The sequence below is a fragment of the Vidua chalybeata genome, chromosome 3, assembly GCF_026979565.1.
Source record: "Vidua chalybeata isolate OUT-0048 chromosome 3, bVidCha1 merged haplotype, whole genome shotgun sequence".
In the NCBI taxonomy this organism is placed as follows: Eukaryota; Metazoa; Chordata; class Aves; order Passeriformes; family Viduidae; genus Vidua; species Vidua chalybeata.
The window spans coordinates 32,807,823-32,830,190 of NC_071532.1; the positions used below are offsets into that span (position 1 = coordinate 32,807,823).

The 22,368-nt window shown below is 49.6% G+C and overlaps 2 protein-coding genes across 12 annotated transcripts in view; one reads left to right on the forward strand and one right to left on the reverse strand.

Moving 5' to 3' along the window:
- LOC128786526 (phosphofurin acidic cluster sorting protein 1-like) overlaps nt 1–13,172 on the reverse strand; it is a 53,403-nt gene extending 40,231 nt beyond the window's left edge. For 2 of the 3 annotated variants that reach the window (XM_053939838.1, XM_053939837.1), the window contains exon 1: nt 12,970–13,172. In XM_053939838.1, coding sequence (XP_053795813.1) covers nt 12,970–13,166 — 197 coding nt within the window. In that variant the 5' untranslated portion in view covers nt 13,167–13,172. Of the gene's footprint in view, nt 1–12,428; nt 12,934–12,969 lie in introns of those variants that run through there. The other variant, XM_053939839.1, reaches the window with a different exon arrangement.
- On the forward strand, nt 1,596–21,504 carry LOC128786527 (transmembrane protein 121-like). 9 transcript variants are annotated; one of them, XM_053939841.1, is made up of 5 exons: nt 1,596–1,649; nt 2,178–2,333; nt 5,972–6,067; nt 18,673–18,776; nt 19,994–21,504. In XM_053939841.1, the coding sequence occupies exons 1-5, from the start codon at nt 1,647–1,649 to the stop codon at nt 20,925–20,927; spliced, it is 1,293 nt and encodes a 430-aa protein (XP_053795816.1). In that variant the 5' UTR covers nt 1,596–1,646; the 3' UTR covers nt 20,928–21,504. The 9 variants fall into 9 exon arrangements, with proteins under 9 accessions (XP_053795816.1, XP_053795822.1, XP_053795819.1 ...); XM_053939844.1 differs by lacking the exon at nt 2,178–2,333 and adding an exon at nt 4,707–4,858 and having other exon boundaries at nt 1,638–1,649; XM_053939847.1 differs by lacking the exon at nt 2,178–2,333.
- The last annotated feature ends 864 nt before the right edge of the window (nt 21,505–22,368 follow it).

Genomic DNA, 22,368 nt, shown 5'->3' on the forward strand with positions numbered 1-22,368 from the left:
TAGTCCATGAATAGTTTGTTCAGGAGCTGTTTCTCCTCCCGAACATTGCAGGATGTGCATGCACAAAACCAATGTCACCAAGCATAGAACAGACTCCTTCCCCCAACACCCCTTTTATCTGATCCTAAACATTAAGGGTTTAGTCCTCACAAGTATTTCTATCATAGCTGAAAAATGGGAAATCTCAAGGTAATACAAAACCTGAGAATATGAAAGGAAGAAAATCAGCAAGTGTAAAACATGGCTGGCTTTCACTCAGCCTCTCCTGTCCTTTATATAATATAAATATTGTAAGATAAAGCAAAAACTTAAGAACTGTGAGAACCAGGGAAATAATAAGCAAATGGCACAGGCTTGAGTTTCTACAGTGCTGACAGCTGTCACACAATTATACAATTAATGACACAGTTGCAAGATGTCTTTCAGTTCAATAGGATAGGAGTTCTCCATTTTTGTCCCCTCTCCCTGGACCTGCACCAGAGACACAGACAACACCAACCTGCAACTTGTTTACTTTATATGGATTTACTGCTTTTCTAAAAGGTTGAGCACCTGTGTCCCAGGAGAAGGGGGGATGCAAGAGACAGAGCCCAGGTACAATGCAGGTATAATCTCCAGGACAAGCATGGTGGTGGAGACAGGCATTCTGTACAGACATGTGCTTTTCAAACACTCTCAATCACCTCCCCTTCAACAGGTACCATTCAGAAGCAGCAACCATCCCTTGCAAACCCAAGAGCATCCTACGGGTTGCACACAGAGCTGGCACTCCAAAAAGAGTCCACAGGTACAGAGAAGCAGGAAGGACTAACAGTCACACCCCCACAGCTCAAATCCATAAGCCTTTTGCAGTGCATGCATTTCCAAAGTGTCCTTGACAAGAGTGATAACTTGTCACTGAGGTCCAGTTTTTGTCTTTCAGGGGGACAGTGGGGAGGGTGTGCACGTGCCCATGTATTTCAGTTACATGCCCAAAGAGCAATAGATGCTCTACAGAACATATAACACTTATTTAGTGAGGGTATTTCCTATTGCAAAATAAGGGAAGAAGTTGTTGAAAAGTCTTCTTTGAGGCACCCTGAGATTATCTCTCTCAGCCCTAGAAAGAACCAAGTTATTTTCCCTTCAATGGCTTAATTTCCCATAGTCAACAAATAAGAACACTCAAATAAGGACACTCAAAAGATACATCTAGAAATCCTCACACTGTCACCAATCAATCTCTTTTCTTTTTTATTCTCTTCTATTCTCTTCCTTTCTTCTTTCTAGGAGATTCCCTTTTCTAGCATTTGCTGTTCTACCTGCTGCTTCTGAGGAAGTCCCCCCATGTTGCTGTCTGCCCTTAGACAGAGAAACTGTATCACATATGAATTCACCTGCACTGTCAACAACTCAGAGATCCTTCTAGGAGCCATCAGCAACAAATGTTTATTCTGGATAACAGGAACTGAATTCTGAAACTTCATGTGTTTTATTTATACAATAAAATCTATAATTATTGCTGGCAAAACACCATGTAACTCTACACTTCCTCTTCATAATCTCCTTTGGAGTGCTGTGATGTCACAAGGAAGATGTTCCATAACCTGGATAGCTGAGGCTGTAACTACCCTGGGACAGATCTACACTGAACACTGCTAACCTCAATGGTAAGTTTGTCTGGCCTGAAAACACTCCTACTCTAAAGGCAGAGACCATGGAGCTTCTCGCACAAATTTTGCCTGAATTTTAAACCTTGATCTATTTAATTCTGCCTTCTTCCCAAAGAGAGTTCCAATATCACGCACATCTCACAGTCAGGTCTCCTTGAAAAGTCCATTTACTCTCATAGTATTAGAAAAAAAATTAGGCTGTAATTAAGCAGAGTTATTAATCTTTGGTCACATGGGACCTGAAACCTAATCATATTCATGTCAACAGGAGTGTTTGCTGCTACAATCAGGACTGCACACAAGACAAGTCCCTCATCATTTCTCAGAAGAGAAAATAATCTTCTGGGGGCCAATTCCTATTCTGCCTTCTGTTCACAGCTGTGTTTAGCTGGGATGTTGACCACTTCTGTCAGTCTATCACCAACCATTTTGCATTTTTTGCATCTCATCCAAAGAACACCATTTCCCTTGTCACAGGCACAAGCTGCCACAGTCCACAGCCTGGTTTCTTCCCTAATCTCACAGCTCTGCCAGCTATCCAGAGGAGAAATAACTATGGCTGCAATGGCAGAAGAGGTCTTCGGAAAATGCTTTTCAAGATTCCTCTTCTCAAGAGCGCACAACTATCAGGATCTGCTAAAAGCTTCAAACTTCCCCCAAAAGACATTTAGATCTACAAAGGTAGCCATTCCTTACCTAGACAGACAGGACTCAAATTTTGGGGCCAACTGTTCTCATGCTCTTTCAACAAACTCCAAGTGCTCAGTGTGGAGCCTCATCACAGTTTCTTCAGGCCAAGGCAAGGGGAGGTTTGATGATTTTCTTTACAAACACCACATCCCTGCATGCAAGGGTATGAAACCAAGATTTCTCTAAGTGGGATCCAACAGTGTCAGGATTAAAGTATTGCTGTAACTGGATTGCTTCCTATAGTCACAAACAATAATCAGGTTAAGATGTTTCCTTTCCCTCATCTTGGCTAGGCTGTGAGTAGGCAGAAGTTACAAGGCAAGTGGGGGGCTGTTAAACTGTTCCTACTCTAATTGTTTGAGAGGGGTGTTCAGGGTTGTTAATTTTGCCTCCTACTCATTGATTTAAAGGCACATTTACCTATGCAGGGAGCAAGTGCACCTTCCTGCACAAACCATGAATGAAACAGACTCCTTGAAACTAATCTCTCGACTCTGCATCCTTTCACACCACAAACCCACACAGATGCATCACTGGAGAGAACACAGCTGAAACAGCTTAGCCTGAAAATGCACCATTCTCTCCCACCCCCTTTCCTGCACTCATGTCAGCTTTTTCCAGGCTGCCTTCTCTCCTCCTTTCCCCCTCCTGATTCTCAATACCACCCCACTAGAAAAAGACAGCAAACCTGAGGATGGTTGAGTTACCTCCACAGCACACACAGCCAGCAAACAGGGGGTTGGAAAACAGCCAAGTTCTCCACCACATGGGACCTAAAAGGACCTCCTAGCTTCCTTTAACCACATATTTCTATGAAATACGATTCTTTAAGACAGTTGCCCTTGACAAGACAGTACAAAACTGGGCAAAGAGATCAGAATTGAGAGAGCTGGACAGACATTGTGTAATTTCCTACCAGATTCCTGTGTGAGGCTACAACTCATTGGCTGTGTTGTTCACAATACCCAAATATTTGGGAAGGAGTGACAAAAAGTAGAAAGGAAAATTAACTGAGGACAAACCATACCAAACAACTGCTGCCCCACTGTGTGAACAGGAGAGTTGCAGTGACATAGCAAAACTTCCTGGACCCTGCTACAGCAAGACTTTATTGCTCTTAGAATGATGCAATTTAGAGCTAAGATCTGGATTCGGGCAGAGATGTAAGATTTAATCTGTCACTGCCACTTTTTAACTGTTGAATGAATTGCTTCACCTCTGCTTCCCCCTCACCCATGTTTATCCAAACCACAGAGTAAAACCCCCACAAAACAAGCAACATTTCACTGTAGCACACCGTGTAGCATCCACCACAACAGGATGTGAGACTCTGCCATAGCCTCCTGGCATGTCCTGTCACACAAGCTGAATTCCAGATAATAGGGACACTGTCAAGAAGCATCTCCTGAGAATGCATTAGGATCTGCCCAAACAGCCTGAACCCTGGCCGAGCACGCACAGCATTCTACCCAGTCACGCAGCCATCAGCCTCTCTCATGTTCCACTGCAAGCTATGCAGATACTCACCACCTCAACCAGGAGCAGTGTCTTTTCTCAGCACAAAGAGCCCTTAAAACCTCAGCAGAAAGTCCACATAATTTCCACACACTGCTCTCCAAACCTCAGTCTAGATTCCACCAGCTCCCAGGGGATTCCTATCTGGCAGACTGGGCAGCAAGGCAAACTCTGCTAGCGCTCTCACTCTCAGGTGGTTTTTCTCCACAGTCACCCTATCACATGCAAGAGAAAGGCAACACTGTGGCATGGAAACAGCTGTGAACAAAGTAGGGAGAACAGGAACATGAATCATAGCTGTGGCTTTGGGGAGGGAAAGGGCTACTTCAACTAGAAGGGCAAGCAACTTCAGGATCTGGACCTAAGCCTCACTTCAGTGTCCAAGCAACAAGGTCATCTTTCTGCTTTATTTTCAAACAATATTTTCAAACTTTTATGTGTTTAACAAAGAGCACATGACCAAATTCATTGCTGATGCGTAACAGCCTCCCTAGAAACCTTAAAAAGAGCTTACTAAGCAATCCACAGGGCAGTGGTAACATGCTGCAGTGAACTTTTAAAATTATCTTTTCTAGGCAATAAAAGGGGTACACTAGGTAGGACACATCCCATCTTTACCTGGTCACTGCTTTACTTAAAATCACTCTGTCAAAACTTCCAGTTGTTCGCTGCGGGTCTACCCAAAAGCCATCTCAGGATAGACAAGAAATAGTGGAAGTCTGCAGCATCACACTGATCTTCTCTCATTTTAGCCATGCTGAAATTAGGCATCAGCAGTAGTATGGCTAATGTCATGGGAATTTCTTTGCAAATGTAACAGATTTTTAAATTTTCTGTCTCCATATGCAGCAGAATTGCTGCACCAGCTGCCCCCAAATCCAAGGCTGCTTTAACAAAAGATGCTGCAGTGCCAGTTTAGCGGAGAGCAGCAGTCAGTGGCACGGCAAGGTGCAAATGCACCACATCTGCTTGGAGCCTCCACAGCCAGAGCAACCTGTCAGGTACCTGTTGCTGCTCACTGTCTCCAGGCTAAAATAAAATGTGTTAATGAAGGAACCACCACAAAGTGGTGATTACAAAAACACCACTTGCAGCCTTTTCTGCAGGAAAGAAAGCACAAGAGCTTAAGACATGGTGACAAGTACCTTTGAACCAAGTGAGAAAGTGCTAATGGGGATGCAGAACAGACCACATTCTCACACTCATCACCTGGCACAGTTTACCTCCAAGCCTGCTCTGCCAACACAGCTAAGCTGGGAAAAGTGGTGAAATGAGGTCAGGGTTAGGTCACTGATACACACCAACTCCTTCCATTATCCAGAATGTCCTGGTAAAGATCTACACACACACTGGCAAAAAACACTCATGTGCCACACAGCAGCCTCCCTATAAAGCGTAGTTAACAATTTTCCTACTAATGCTTAATGTAGAGTTCACTTTTCATTACAGCTTGCTATTCCTGAAGTAGCAAGGACACAAGACTGTCATCCCTTCCACTTCCTCTGCTTTTATCTTTAGCTGGAAAGCACCTTAGATCTGAATCCCTGCAGGCTCAGGAACATTTTACCGTGTTAAGTTACACCTGTGACAATAGCACAGGCAAGGGAGATACAAGCCCATGAAAGAGTGTCAAACCAGCATGGACATCCATTTTTGACGCTTCTTCAAAAAATTAAGAAAAAAAATACATTTTAAAAAAGTTTAATTCTAAAGAGTTGCAGAGTTAGGATTCTTCACTCAAAAGAGTGATTCTTACCAAAGCTGGCAAATTTGTTCTTAGGCTTTTCATCAACACAAGCTGTTAACAACCAGTGCCTGTACAATGCAGTTCTCTGCTCAGATCCTTGTGGGTGGAGCAGGAGCCTGAAACAAGGCTGACTTGTCCATACTTTCACAAATCAGTACAGCAACAGATAAAATCACCTCCAAATAATATTAACATTTCAGCAACACACAGATGAGATGAACACAGTGTAAATGCAGAGCAATGGGAATGTTGTTCTTTTGTCTGAATGGAAGTTAAGGAACATAAGAGGCAGGGGAAAAAAAGCTTGAAATGTCAAGGGACTTGACAAACATCAAGGAGAAATTTAATAAATTATTCATATACACAGCAAGTGAAATCCAAATGGGACATCCAGAGTTTACTTCTGACAAAGGAGCACACAGGAAAGGAAGGAATACCTGGAACAAGCAACCTTGAGAATAAGGTATGAGAGAACTGAAAGAAATGTCGACTTATGGGACTGTATTTCAGGGATGCATATACAAGAAAGTTTAGAAAGTCTAGAAGAAGAAAAAAGCTGATATTCATTAACACTGAAAAAATGTAAAAGCCATTAAAAAACAACCCAAGCAGATCAAGAACATAGTCCAGCTAAAAAATACAAGCCATACAAGAACAAGATGAAGTCATTACAGCTTCACTAGGAATAGTCTTTAAATTATGAGAAAAAAATCAAACTACTTTGAGAAGGGAAAAATTAAGACTCTGCTTGAAAGATTGCTCAATTACAGGTATGCAAGTCGAGCCAGAAGCAAGGAAAAAATCGTGAGAACAGTGTCAAAAGTATCACATTCACAGGCATGTGCAGAAAAAAGTAAATGTATTGATAAGGCAGAAAATAGAATATAAGAAGACAGATGAAGGAATATGGAGGGAAATCCTAAATACACAGGAGCTCTTTTAAAAGTATATAAATAACATAAATAATGTAAATCTAAATTACCTTTATCTAAATAATACAGATTCAGAGACACTACTTGAATTGTTACTGAAAATGAAACAGCAGAAGAATCAATGAGAGGCCTTACAAGAACAGAATCTTCTCCCCTGGTAGAGAAAGCTATCAAAGAACAGGAAAAGAGTAGCAGAACCCTTTAACAGGGAGTTAATTCTTATTCTAACCCTGCTACCACTGCAACAGTCCAACACCTAATTGTTAATGGTTTTCAGTTTTGGAAAAAGGAACTAGACATGAGTTCAGCTATCATCCTGAACTGCCTATATGGATAAGAATTTATTTACCACATAAGCAGAAAAACAGTTAAAAATACATAGCTGAACATGGATCCTGGACATGTTTTGTCCAGGAAATGGTCCCACATGCACTGGCTTTGGATCTCATGCTACTTAAAATATGTTCACACTGAAGAATAAGAAATATGGTAAGAAATGGAAGTTTAAAAATCAGCATGAGTAGGTAACAGAACAAACATAGAACAGGAGTTCTAATTTACTAGACAGGACCCCTCACTGAGTTAGGCCACAATACAGAAAAACAGGGTATGAGAGATGGCAGTGGGCAGCATTATAAAGGAGAGGGCATTGCAACAGGCCAGCAGAAAACATCAGCGTAATTTTGGGCTGTGTGCACTGAGGCTGAATCACACTGCAGAGCAGGGAGTGGTCTCTGTAAGCACAGTTGCAATGTGTTCAGGCACCTGAAATATTGCATCTCTCTTCTCAGTACACTGCAATGAGTATATTGAAGTATCCAAACAAAGCCTCATTTATCTAAGAGACTTCTAGCTACAAGAGCAGTAGCACTTGAGCTGTCTGCTTCCCCAGAGGCTGTTCCTGCTGCCACATCCCACACAGAGGAGTAAGATACTCTCACTTCTTGTTTCCTAAAACAGCATTCACCAGCTTTGATGTAGTAAAAAAAAAAAAAAAAAAAAAAAAACAACCCACAGAAGCACAGCTTCCCCATCAGCTGGGATGCTGAAAGGCTGAAAGCTTGGACAAGATAACAACAACACAAGTTATTTGGAAAATAGCTCTGGCCATATGCTCACCTGGCATGCTATAAAATGCAGTATGCTTTTTACCTCTGGCTCTCTTTTGGAAACAACATTTAAGGTTGACAGGAGACACAGCTTTCAATCTAGAATCATTCAATGTTCAAACAACTACACAAAAGCATCAGCACAGACTTAAGCACAAAATGGATCCCTAGGGGAACCCTGTGAGCCATTGGTGCTCACCAATTCCTTCTTCTGACAAAATAAAGGTCTGGGGACTGTGATCCCAGAGAAGGGTACACAAACAACATGGCTGCTAATGATCAGCCACAAGTGACTGAGGACGCCAGAGGAAGCAGAATGTGCATTGGTGGTGTCCTAGCACAGTAAGAACAATGCAACATTTTTGATAAGCCATCAGACAACTGTTGCAACACAGCCTGGCTAATGAATGAAGCACTGGAAAACAAGGCTAGGACCCAGCATGACAGGTCCTTCAAATAAAATTAAACCCTCAGGGAAGTCACTATTAACATTTTGTAAGGCGCACACTCCCCATCAATCATATTAGGAAGGCACATTTGTCCCAAGTTCTGCTCAATTACTGTATGCTCAGAAGGAAAACAAAACACTGCCAGAGAAGAAACCCCAAATGTGCTCCACTGCCACAGAGAGCTACAGATAGTGGACAACATATGAGACATATTATCCTGCAGGCCTGTAGCCAAGCCCATGATATCAAGAATAATAAGCCATCTGATGGCTGTTTAGAACATTTTGTTTTCTATATAGGACTGAAAGGAAATCATAATTCAAACACAGCATATCACCAGTTGTAAGAGACTGTTTCCCTACAAGAAACTGTGTCCTCTCCCAAGCACTCTGGGTCCAAAGCTACATGGGTTTGTCAAGGAATCATAGTGTCTTCTGAAGGAACAATCTGGAATCATTTAACATTCCCAGAGGTGCAACTCCGTAGCTTATCCACACAGAACAGAATTTGCTGAGGTTGGAAGTTTACCATGAAAATGTCTAATTTACCCAGGAAACCACTCAAGAACATCTCAGGCAGATAAATACATATTATTCCAGCTGGAATAAGCATTTCTTAAAGAACATCCAGTTCAGAGGCTCTTCATTGCCACAAAACTCTTAGGGGGTGTAGAAAAGACAGGCAATGCTCTGTGCTGAGAGTAAACTGACCCCTGAGCCCATAGCAGCCCCTTCATGTAGCTGTGCCAGAGGAGAGCACGTTCCTTCACTTCACACCACATGGCAGGAACTGTCACTGAAAGGATTCCTGGACCTCAGGCAATGGAAAGCATGCAACCACACCTGCACAAATAAAGTGTTCACCTACTCTCCACGAGTTGTCAGGTAATGAATGGACACTGGCTGTCCAAACAGGAAAACTGGGTTGCAGAGACAAGAGCATTCACCTCATGGAACTTGAGAAGATCACCCTAGCTGGCACTTTTGGTATATTTCCAGTTGTACTTGCAACTGTTCTCACTCCAAGAAGACATTCATTAGGCTGTAATTTTCCAAAACAAAAGTTTGCAATTTATAATGATAGAGAATTCAGAGCACCTGCTAGAATGTAATATCCTGAAGGTACACATACACAGTCTTACAAAGTGAGCCCAAAACACATGCATTTCCCTCAATCAATGCTTTTCTAACAACCATAAACAGGAGACACTGTGTTCGAGCACACTGTGGGGGTGGCAGCATGACTTGGAATGTTTCCTCATGCATTGTACTGAGATACAAGGCATTGTGGATGAAATGCAGTGTATTTGAATCCTTGCAGTGCCATTCACAGCATAATCTGCACAGGTGGAATCTGCTTTTGCAGCCTGACCTGAGCAATACTGACGCAGCAACCAAAACACAACTTGTATCTCTCACCTCTAACTAGAAATATGATTACTTATCACTGAAACAACATCCACATAACACTGAACACAGTAGCTGTGTCATGGAAAAAGTGAACACAATCACACAATCTTATCTTGTTTCCTAATTAAGAACTCACATTTATGGACGCTCAGATGTTAAAAGAAAAAAAAATAAAAAGAGCAGTCCTATTAAAAGAGGTGGAAAATACCACTATGTGGAAATAACAAGACCTCAAGCATGTTTGCACAAAGTCCTTTGACACATTTTTTCCCAACGTACCGCCTGACCAACACACAAAACAATGAAAACACAGTAAGACATCACCTTGATGCAGACAGACATTTTACCTTGGCAATGCTCTAGTCCACTTCTGGCCGTCTCTACACAGTGAAAATCTGCTACTACCCCTAAGGGGACCTATAAGCAAGGCATTTCAATAAAGACACTCCCACCTCAGAACACTGCTATAAAGATTTCTACTAAGACAACTATTTATAGAAGTTAAGGCTGATTGATGGACTATTTTAACCAAAGCATGCTTCACATCCTGCATCATGAATTAAGCAGGTTTGCTTTCCTTCTAAGGCACTGTGATGGGAAGTCAATAATTTTGAGCCAATGGGTAGCCCCACTGAAGAAGCAAAGAACATTTTTTATAGTTTCCAGGTGTTTACTTCCTTCTGCCTTTCTGCATAATAGCCCACTGCCCATAAAATTCAGCTCTACCTCCCCTGGTAGCAACTTAAGCCAAAGGCAGCTGGGTCTAGGCTATGCTGAGCCAGTTCATCAGAAGGTCATCAAGAGGTCACAGATCTCTCTCAACTTGGCCCTGAAAAGAGAAAGACCCCAGCAGGAGGGATGATACCTCCACCTGGAGAGCAAGGCAATTTCCAAAAAGAAATGTGGACTTTGTTCAGTGGCACATGCCCGATGCAGCCAGAAAAAAACTTCCATTACAGGCAACAGCTGAGCTTAGAAAGCCAAGATCCTCCTGCAAGGCATCAAAAATCCTGCAGTCATACTACTGAACCATTCCATGCACTGGGGCTTATACTTTCCACTGACCATTTTTATTGGTACAGATTCTTTCTGGTCGCTTGAAGACTTGAAGGCCTCCCACCTATCCTGCATTAACAGCTGAGCACACAGCAACCCCACAAAGGTTGATCCAGACCAGCCCCACTCCTGCAGCAGCCAGAGCTGCACTTGCAGAAAATTAAACACCTAAGAAGGAGCAAGGGACAGCCAAGACTTGCAATAAAGACTCCAGAAAAAGAAATCATCTTCTATACCATTAAAACCAGTGCAAAGTTCTTCTTTCTCCAGATATGCATAAGTATGAAAAAATGCAGACTACACATGCATAAGAGACAGAGGCCCAAGGGCATTATTGCCCATGGATGGAAATAATTTTGCCACCACTACCACCCCCAAAGCACAGTGAGACCGGAGACCACCTGTGCTGGGCACTGCGACAGTGCAGCAGAGCTCCTGCCTTGAAGAACACATCAAGACTACACCATATACAAGCAGATCAGTAGAGAAAGAACATGGGGAAGCAATAAGGAAGCACAGTGCACAGATACGCCATTAACAGCTCACATTTGGGGCTTGAGCTCCCTTCAGCTTCAGTGAACTAAAACGCTTGCCTGACACTTGACCTGCTTAGTCAGGAAAGCTTGGGCTAACTGAAGACTGGAAAACACAGAAGCACCAGTCCCACACTGGTCACTGTGGACTGTGGCCACTGGCAGGACTTCTCCAGACCTGCTGACTCTACAGACATGACAACACATCATGTTAGAGCCATGGCCTCTGAAGGAAGAATCAGCTTCCATCAGCTTCTTCCCATCTTAGCAGATGCTGTGTTAGAAGATATTCCAGAGACAGTATTTCAGATGAATTTCACAGAAGTTCCCTGCAAGCAGCTGTGTCAGAAGGCTGCCTCCTGGGCTGTCAGCACACAAAGAAGCTCATGCATTATTAGAACAAGCATCTACACAGTGCTAATGGAAACTGTCCTTGTGAGAAGACACAGGATTCACTGGGCCAAAAACCAGTTCTGCAAACAACTTTCAGACTGATTACACACCACTTGTCACCCACTGGCATCCTGCCACCCATGTAACCCACTTCTACACCCAGACTTACTATTCTCAGTCAATCTGTCCATGGTTTGCCCAAAGCGGTTCTCCTCTCCCAAGCTCCTGGAGCACTTCCATTTGTGAAGCCTATGTACATGCATATCCTTCACCATCACTAAGTTCTGTGTTTTGCATATGCAAATTTTTTCTACAGGAAGTCAACCTGATAATTCTGTCCTGCTCTCCAAATTCCAGCTTGGGAGTAACCTCCCCACAAATGAACAACACCTCAAGTCACTTTAAAGCTATGAAATTATCACTTGCTTCCTGCTCCACACAGCAGCCTCAGTATGTGTCAACAAAAGGTGCACAGGCTTTTAGCAGACACATGTTGCAAAGTCCTTCACATCTGCTGCCTGCCGAGCCCAGCACTCCCTTGGGCACCACAATCACAAAGGCTTTCTCTAGCAGATGGGGTATTTTGGAATGTTTCTACTCCAGCCCATATGGCCACAGAGTCACTGAGTTTCCCCCTACAAACATATCCATCTAGCAAAGCCCTTTCACAAAGGCTGGTATCCTGCTACCCTACAGGAATGGATTTTTTTCCCCCTCTTGAATTTTACACCTCTAATTTTTGTGAAACATTTGACTACATCACTGCAGACAACACACCACAGCCCAGAGACACAAGGAACCAGGGTGACTTCCTGAATCTGCCCTGTAACTCTTATGAGAAGACTTGGTAAGATGAGTGGGCCAAAGCCCACCCACCCACCTCGTTAACACATCAGGCACCTTCAGGCTCCAAGATCATAAGCATATCTAGCCTGGACCATACCTTTAACCATACAGACAGTTATGACATCCACTCAGCTTGTCTCCCAGCTCTGCCAGAGATACAACTCTGAGTTCAGCTGGCAGCACAGTGAATCCTTCCTGTCGCTCCCTTATCGTCTGGAGTGTAGATGACACAGGCCCACGGATGCCTGGTGGCCACTGCCTGGTTTCACGGAAGCGGCTGCAGGGCCATCACGGTTTACTTCGGGGGCAAAGAGGCAGCTTTCCAAAGCACGGCCACGATGATACTCCCCTTTCTGAGATCCACGGTCAAACACTCGCCAGAGGCTGCAACATGGAGGCAACGCAGCCGCGCTCTAGTGCTGTGCCCCCCTGCCCCGCCGGTCCCCGGGGCCGCTCCCGCTGGAAGCACAGCGGGGGCCCGGCGCCGGGGCTTGCTGCGCATCAGCCCCTGCCTGGGGCCGGGCCTCCCCGCCACCGAGGAGCGCGGCCCGGCGGGCCAGGGATGCTGCGGGGGCCGCCTCCTCCCCGGCCCCTCTCGTGTCCTGGCTCCGCACGGCTCCGGCGGCGGGGCGGCTCACCTGGGCACGCAGCTCGGCGCCGACCGATCGATCTCCCACGTGGCGAAGAGGTTCATGGGCACTGGCACCGGCACCGGGCTGGCCACCGCCATCGCGGCCGCCGTCGCCGCCGCCCCGCCGGCCGCCGCTGGAGGCCCTGCGGCGGGGCCTGAGCCCAGCGCACCGCCCGTCGCCGCCGCCGCCGCCATCGCCGCCATCCCGCCGCCGCCGTAGGCGCTGGGGGGCGGCGCGAGCCCCTCGCCTCAGCGACGGCCTCCACCCCGGCGCGCGCGCGCGCGCGCCCGTTCCTTCGCGGCCCGTGGCCAATCAGAGCGCGGCTGAGGCGTGGGCACGAGCCAACCGGAGCCGGGAAAAAGGGCGAGGACAGCGACTGATGGCAAACAGCCAATCGGAGCCGAGCGAGAGGCGAGGCCGGGACGGCCGCTGCCCAATCGGAGAGGCCGGCGGGGCGGGGCCAGCCAATGGGAGCGGCGCCGCTGCCCCGGCTTGGCGGGGGTAGGAGGGCGCGGCGTCGCTCCCTTTAAAGCGCATCGGTCGCCGCCTGCGGGAGCGCGCTTAGGGGCGCGGTCGGGGGCGCGCGTCCCACCGCTGGGGCTGGTCCATCTGTCCGTCCGTCCCCCCACCCGGACAGCGGCGGAGAATCCCCGGGGCTGGCCAGGGCCTCGGCCGTGTACGAGCTGCTGTGCCGGGGGTGACGGTGAACCGACGGTGAAGACGTCCGCGGGAACGCCCGCGGCGATGGCGAGCCATGGAGCGTCGCGAGGAGAAGGTGCCCTCAGGGGTGAACAGCAGGGCCGGCCAGCGGATGGGCCTGAGGAGGAACAGAGCAGCTGGACGCGAGGGCACGGAGGGTTGAAGCCAAAAGGAAGCCGAGACCTCTGACTGACTCTTTCCTCGAAACACTTGGGAACTCCGAACACGCTACAGGGAGAAAGGCAGAAATTTCCCTTCAGTCCCGCTGAACGTCTCCAGGGCAATGCAGCAAAAGGAGGAAGCTCGTCGGCCAGAAACTGCAAGTGGTGGCTGTCATGGGCAAAAGCCATTTGTGACCTGGAGACCATGCCCAGAGCTTCAGCAGCTGAGAAGGCATTGCAGATTATAAAGCATGTGCAGGGCAGAGCATCCCTAGGGACAGAGCTGAGGACAGAGCTGTGACACTGCAGCTGGACAAGTGCACTCTGTTCTGGTAGAAAGCATAAAAGTTCCCCTCCTGGACCTTGCCTCCAGCAGAAGTATCTGTCTGAAATGGCTCTGTCTCTTGAAAAAAATGGGACATGAGAGAAATCACATAATCAGAGTAGGGTGGTACAGGTTGAGGGCTCCTGAAAGGAAGCAGAGATGGTCCAAGAACTGCATTGAAAACTATGTGAAAGAAGCAGCCAAGTCAATAGTGGTCAAACCAGAAAACAAAGAAAAGCCAGCAGCTTCTGCAGGGACTTGTGCTCCTCAATGCATTTAGCAGTGACAGAGTTTTCCATGGATGCAGTGTTATTCCAGGTAGACTGTAAAACATGGCTCAATGCCAGTGGAGGAATTAGACTTGGAAAAGTGGCAGCAGCAAAATCTTGCAAAGCAGCCTAAAACATCCATGGTTTCTACTGTCAATCTTGAGTACTGTGTTTTCAAAACATTACCAGTAAACATTTCAGGAGCACCTTCCTGAATACTGATGTATAATTTGTAGTCTATCCCTTGCACCTCTTCTTTTTACTTGCATTTGTCAGGTCTACATTTGCTCTGCTGTTGAGGTTACGGTCAGTAACATACTGGTAATTCACATCAGATTCCAGTTTGACTAGATGGATAATCTGAACCATAATCAAATTTTTACTTCTTGTTCCCTGCCCACCTTCCAGGCCCATTTCTGCATCTGATAAATGGCATGGATCTCAGTAGAGTTGCCCAGACCTCCTGACTTGGTCTCAAAACAGCTTGATTGCTGCTTTAATGCATTTGCTTTCCTTTAAGTAAGTCATTAATGCACAAGAGGACCTTTGCTTTCACCCTTGACAGCCTTGGTTCTCTAAGAACATTTTCTAGGGGATCTTAGCAGAGGCCTTTGTATAAGACCAGCTGGACCAAGGATGAGCTGTATTTTCATAGCATTCTGCCAATTAATGTGGAAACCTGGGCTTTGCAGCCAAAAACAGTCACACAATGGTCATGGCCTTATTCTCAGCATTTTCACCCATCACTGTTTGACCTCAGCTGGGTGTCACCACTGCCTTTCCCCAAAAGCAGCTGCCTGCTCTAGAGGAGCTTGCTAAATCTAGGGTCTTGATTTACCCTGAGAAAACCCACTGCAGTCCCTCCCCAGCTGTTTGCTTTCATCCATTTGCTTTCTAGTCTGAGTCACCATTCCTGGCTATTTGTGTGGTACTTTAATAGCATTGAGTGCTCCAGGTTTTCAGCAATGCCTGCTCACTTCCAGGAGATCAGAGGCACCTCCCTGCTGAGCCCAGGGCAGCCTGCTGAGATGACTGCCTTCCAGGTACTTCCCAAGGGTTGGCAGTCCTGCTGCTCCTCCTTTCCCCCACCTTTCTGAAGCATGCCCATCACTTCCAGCCACCTCTGCTCTGCCTTGGGGCTGTATAATGGTTTACAATCTGTGATGCTTTCTCAGAGCTTTTGGAGCTCTGAGGGCACAGTCCCCAGGTCATAAATGGTCTTTCCCTGTCGCAGCCACCACTTGCAGTTTCTGGTTGATGAGGTTCCTCTTTTTTGCTGTGTTTCCCCTGGAAGGATGTTCAGTAGGACTGAGGTGCATTTCTCTGCCTGTTTCCCTCCAGCCAGTTCCCTTCAGGTATTTGCAGATCATTTGGGGTTTTTTTGGCCTTCTGGCTTTTTTACAGATGAATGTATGCATTTGTTCTCAGGTTGTTTCAATATGCTTTATTTATTTGGGGGCTTGTCTACACAGACACTCTTCATTTTTTCCTGTCTTCATGTTATATTGGCTTTGTGCCTATAACATGACCTACCCACAGGTGTGCTCTTCTGCACATGGTGGCTTTTCCCACTCTTTGGGGTCAAAATTATCATGTGTTTTTCACTGCAAGTCCCAAAGCCTGGTTATCTTCCAGCTTAACCAGAGGCTAATAGAGTTGTCATCACATTCAGCTGCTTTCCCAGCTCCTCTTATGCTGAGACCTTTCTGTGTGCCAGCCACCCACTGAGGTCTGCTTTATTGTGGATAAGATCCTTGAGGACATCAGGGAAATGCTCTTCAGCATTCAGGTAACCCATTTCAAATGTGCCTTCAGAAAAGCCTTTTACTTATTTTATGTGTCACAGTTGAAGCTCTCAGCATGGTCCCTAGGCTACTGCCAGTCTTTCTCCTTTACAGCCACTGCTTGTTGTTCCTTGCTGACAAACTTCCTCTGCTTCCCACAGCTCCCCTTTGAGGATGTTAACATGACTGATGGATTTCTCCGTCTCTCTCCCAACAGCCTTTGAGTGCATTGCTGTCACTGCCCAAAGGGACTTTTTAGTGCCAGTGATGGGGTGAAGGTTTCATGGGCAGAACAGGACTAAGCTGAAGATGCTTCTCCACCCAGGTCTGGAGCTGGCAGCAGCCAGAGAGCAGCTATGTGCCTGGGAATCCTGGTGTACCCTCTCTGGTTCCCTTACGTTTTATCCATGATACAGATGCATCCACGTACCAACTCTGGCACCCCGGCTCCAGCATCGTGTTTTAGAGAAGCACAGAAGTATCTGTTCTTGCTCTGGCTCCTTATTTTTATGTGCCTTGTTAAAGCAGCTCTTTACTGCTTCCCACGCGAATGTTGTCACCTCCCGTCCTAGTCTCTAGTGGAGACTCAGGGGTTTTATGATTCCAGCTCACGGATGAATCATTTTGTCTTTAGCTCCATTGCTTGGTAGGTTCCTCCGGCACCCCCGTCCTGTCTCTCTCGTGGATACCTCTGTGGTGTCCCCCTCCATGGACAGAGGCCTTTTGCTCCTCCCTGCATCCTGCAAGAGACTGCTGGGATAGTCAGAGCCAGTGCTTCTGTGTCCTGGAGGAAAGAAGCAGATTTTTGCAGTGTTGGCTTGCCCTCTTGTGCCTCTTGTTGCTCTCCGCTCGAGTTGCAAGGTCTTCTTTCATTTTTGGAGGCAGGTTGCTTTGGCTGCTTTGTTTCCCTGCTCTTTCAGCCCTTCTGGGGATTGCTGTTTATTCCTGGGTTAGGAGAATGCTCCCACGGCCAAACTCCTTACTTTGTTGCACCTGTCTAACCCAGAGCTCTGCTCCCTTCACACAGGACCTCCACCTGCCTGCATCAACCAGTCCACACCCACTGTGGGACACGTGAGCTAAGCCTGGATGTTGGTCCAGTGTCTCCATTTGCTAAGGACACCACAGGTTAGATTAATGTGTTCCTGGTGGCAGCTGAGATGCCCCAGGGCATTAGATCCAACAGGGACCTACAGCCACTCGGTCAGCAACTGGATGCAAGGAGGGCTGCACTTCCCCTGGCACTGTGTCACTTGCACTTGTCCTTGCTCTCAGATCTATGCCTGGTTTTGCTCATAGCCCATCTCCAGAGATCTTAGAGCTTCCCTGTCTTCCAAAATACATGTATCTACAATGAGCATTTCAAAGTCAGAGAGGAAATACACTGAAAAACCTTCCCTGTGTAGCTAAGACCTACATCACTTAGAAGAAAGTTTGGAGTTAAATGCAAGAAGCTGCTTAGGCTGATAAGAAGAGCAGTTGTAGAGAGGTATGTCCACCAGGGTAATCGAAACCTTTTGCCTTCCCTGGCCTGCTCTATCTGCACACAAGGCGCTGGTGGTGCCAAGCCTGCCTGTACCAGAGCCCGGCGAGGCTGGGGCTTTCCAGGACCCTACAGACCGGCACAGCTGGGTATCAGGTCATGCGTTCCCCTGCCTTCTCCACCCAGCAAGGACAGGTCGCGGCCCCAGTCCCTTCTGGAGGGCAGACATCCTTGTCAGACCAGGTTTTCCAGGGCGCCACTGGTTCGCCTGGGGCCTCTGCTGGGCTGCGGCCCTGCGGCGTCTGGGTCTGGCCGGGGCAGGACGTGGGCTGGAGACGCGTGGGGATGCAGGCGGTGGCCGCGGGGCGGGAGCGGATGGGAACAGCCGGGCAGCGGGAGCGAGCCCGGGCAGGGGGACCGGACCCCGAGGAGCGGCGGGCGGCGCCGGGCCCGCGGGTGAGGCGGGGGCCGCCGCAGTCCCCGCCCGCCGCCCGCCGGGAGGGGCCGAGCGCCGCCGCCGCCGCAGAACCGCCGCCGCCGGGCCGCGCCGGGCGATGCCGCGCCGGGCCTGGGGCCGCCGCCGCCGCCGCCGCCCTGCGCCCCGGGGAGCTGCCCGAGGTAAGTGGGACCCGGGGGGGACGGCAGGCCGGGCCCCTGCGGCCGGCGGGCAGCGCCTGCCCCGGCAGGCCCAGCCGATGTGAGCAGGGGGCTCGAGACGGGCGGGGCCGGGGGTGCCCCAGCGCTCCCAGGGGACGGAGCTCGGCGGGGCGGCCCGGCTCGGGCCCCGGGGCGGGCGTCCGTCCGGCAGGGCCGTGCTGAGCCGGGGCCTGGCGTACCCCCAGCCCCCGCGGAGGCTCGGCCAGGCCGTGGGGTGCCAGGCGGGTGAGCCCCCGGCCGTGTGGCATGCTCCAGATGTGCCACATCCACGGGCTCCCCCATGCCCGCCGGCCTCTGATCCCTCCCCCTGAGAGGCACCTGTGTCTGACAGGTTCAGGCTTCGCTGCCTCCCGCAACGTGCCAGGATGCTGCTGGGCCCAGGGATACACGACTGCGCCGGACGCCTGCTCCCTCAGCCAAAAAGCAGGAGTTCAGGTAGCTTGTGCCCAGGGCCCTGTGCCATCAATGTCAGCACCAGGAGGAGCCTGTGTAGGGGTGACCATTAACAGTGCGGCCTCCATCCTGCTCCCAGGCATTTGCTCCGTGGTCAAGTGCCACCTGCACGCTGCCCCCTGGATGAGCAGGATGGTGTCCCGGGCGTGCACAGCCCAGGCGTGGCAGAGGCGGGCTCTGCGTGGGCAGCCCTCGTGCAGCACTGTGCCACACAGTCATCAGCCCAGTTTCATCCTCCATTTCTTCCGGGGGGCTGGCTCCCCTCCAGAGCAGCTGCCAAGATCTGCCTGGTAAGGCCCCAGCTCTGTCCTCTCTCCTTGCCTCTGAAGGCAGCTGCGTGCAGCTGTGCTTGGTCAGGGGGAGGGAGTCTGACAGCCCTGGTGCCGCAAAAGGCAGACAAGGTGCTTTTGGGGACAGTGCCTTGCTCTGCCCCAGCCCAGGAAAGCTGAGCATCCCACAGAAATTCAGGGCCTGTTACAGAGCTCCTTGTGTCTGGGAGCTTTGGGCTTGTTCTGCTTTTCCTTGCTTTTGGTTTATGGTATTGGGGCAGGGTGGGCATTGGCAAATAGCTCTAGACAAAGCTCTTGGGGGGTGTGAACCTGAAGGAAACTGAATATTGGGCCAATTTTTTCCCTCCCACCCCACAAGACAGCCAGGCTAAAAAAGGCCAGCCTTCATCTTGTGCTGTGCATGAAAATAAAGAGACTAAAAAGAGAGGTCCTGGATCATAGCATTTAAGGGCCTGCTTGGGTTAAACACATAAGTCTAGTCCTAGCTTGCCTTGTGGGGGGGAAAATATAAGCAGTACCACCGGCTGGGAAATCCCACGGAAAATAAGGCATGTAGCCTTCATGGTGGCAGAGGCTAGTCAGTGTGATGAGCTACCAGAAGAGGCAGTGGGATCCCAAGTGCTCAAAGTGTCCCAGGTGTCCAGCCTGCCCCACCATGTGCTTCCTAGGAGCTGGGTTTCAACCAGCACATGCCACCAGGATGGCCTGGTCAGTCTCAGGAGCTCTTTGGCTAGAAATCTCCAGGTTTGGAACACACCAGGCACATAGGATGGGAGAAATTTATGAATGGCTCCCTCCCTTCTTTCAGCCATCCACAGCTGTTGAGGAGAGGGTGGCAGAAGGGGGCCTAAGGGCGGGAATAGGAAATCTCAGCAACTCCCTGATGACCCTGCCTGTTCCTCTGTGCAGGATGGTTCCCCCACCACCTGTCAGCAAGCCCCATGTGTGCCTCTCCACAGTGCTCATAATGACCAGCCTCGTCCTCATGGATGCCTACCTGGTGGAGCAGAGCCAGGGCTCCAGGAAGTTGGGCATCTGTGTCATGGTGGCAGTGGGTGACATATGCTTCCTGCTGGTCCTCCGCTATGTGGCTATCTGGGTCGGGGCAGAGGTAAAGACAGCTAAGCGAGGATATGCCATGATCCTCTGGTTCCTGTACGTCTTTGTTCTGGAGATCAAAGTCTACTTTGTATACCAGAATTATAAAGCTGACCGGAAAAGCTTGGATCTCATAGCCCGCAAAGCGTTGACTTTGCTGCTCTCCATCTGCATCCCAGCTCTCTATGTGTTGTTGGTGGCCACAGAGCACATGGAGTATGTCAGAACATTCAAGAAGAAGGAAGATCTCCGCAACCGCCTTTTCTGGGTCATTGTGGACATGCTGGATGTGCTGGACATCCAGGCCAACCTGTGGGAGCCTCAGAAGAAAGGGCTGCCACTCTGGGCTGAGGGCATCATGTTCTTCTACTGCTACATTTTGCTCCTGGTCCTGCCATGCGTGTCTCTGTGCGAGATCAGCATGCAGGGGATCGGTATCGTGCCGCACCGGATGATGCTATACCCCATGCTGAGCATGCTCACCATCAACATCGCCACCATCTTCATCCGAGGCAGCAACATGGTCTTCTTCAGGGATGCCCGGGTCTCCAGCATCTTCATGGGCAAGAACATGCTGGCCATTGGGATGAAGGTCTGTATGTTTGTGCAATACCAGCGGCACCAGCACCACGCTCCCCCGGGGCCGGACCCGCAGCACAGCACCCCGGCCCAGCCGCCCACGGGGCTGCGCAAGGCCCGGGACCAACCTGCCTGCCCCGAGGAGCTGGCCCAGGACAACACGTGACGAGCCAGCAGGAGCTAGAGCCTGGGCATCCCCGTGCCTGGCTGTACCTACAAATCCGAGGCAGGCTGCAGAGCTCCCTGCCTGGACAGAGGGCAATGACCCTGCTCCCTCCTTCCCTGGGCGAAACGGCTCAGGGCCCCGAGGGGCACATGGTGAGGGCCCCCACAGCAGCCTCTGTAAGGCTGCAGAGCAGTTTGGAACCTCAGCACCCCACTTGGTAAAACAGCGGAGCAGGGGACGAGGCCAGGGCCGCCTGCCATGAGTTCTGTTTGGGTGAGGCCAGGCTCCCTATCAGTGCTCCCTGTGCAGCACTGCTCTCTGGCCAGCCAGGGTACCACACGGGGACACAGTGGGTCACCCACTTTTCTGTTGTGGTTGGCCCTGGCTCCAATGTAGTCCTTGGCAGCAGCCTGTTCCCCACTGTGTGAGCTGAGGTCCCCATGCAGGGGGAACAAGGCCTGGGCGTCCCCCTGCTGTCACCCCTCTCAGCCAGCTGCAGGCCTGGGGGGACCCAAAAAGGGGTGACTGTCCTTTTTTTTGTATCTCCCTCTTTGCAATAAAAGACCTGAGCCCTGCAGCCTTTTCATGTCTGTGTCCCTGCCAGCAGGCAGATCCCCCCCACTCTTCTGGGTGCCTTGTGTGACTGGGTGTCTGTTCAGCTGCAGAGCGTGTGGAGAGGCTCGCTCAGTGACCACCTAGGGCTGGGTACAGCATCCCAGGCCACTGGGTCTGGAGCCATTCCTCCTGGCCCACAGATCCTGTGAGCGTCTAGTGGGCTCCGAGGGTGTCACTGACAGGGGGCTGACAGGGGGTGTGTGGCAGCATTGTCAGCCACCACCACCTGTGCAACCAGTGCAGTCACATCAACTGGGACCAGTCATGCCCAGAAACACCCACAGCAAGTCCTCACACTCCAGCTGGAGGGACACCACTGCAGGTCTGCCCAAATTGCCTTGAAAACAAGAAAAATAAGCCAACTGCTTGAGGCTGGGAGGCTACTGGAAAGAGCAGCTCCCCAGCAGTAGGAAGCTCTCTGGAGATGTTGGAAGCATCGGCTTCCCTTGGAGCTGGTGCTGTGATGCTGCCTCCTTCCCAATACCCTGTGTGGCACCTCAGCCCTGGCTGAGCTGGGAAATGCCCCAGGGCTTCCCCTGCTGAGGCTGCTGGGCCCAGGAGCTGGCAGGCACACAGGCCACAGGCCCACTGCTCACCACCACTGTGAGCAGTGCTTCTGTGCTGAGCAGAAGCAGGTGACATCCCAGCAGGTGACATTGCAGACAGACACAGGCTGCAGCAGGAAGACCTTTAGTACCAGAGGGGCAGGAGGGGAAAGCAGGACCTCTCTGGGGGTACACCAGCCTTGCACCTACTGCACCAGACCTACAAGCAGCAGGGGATGGGGACACAGGGGCTCAGGAATGCTGAGGAATGCCACGTGACC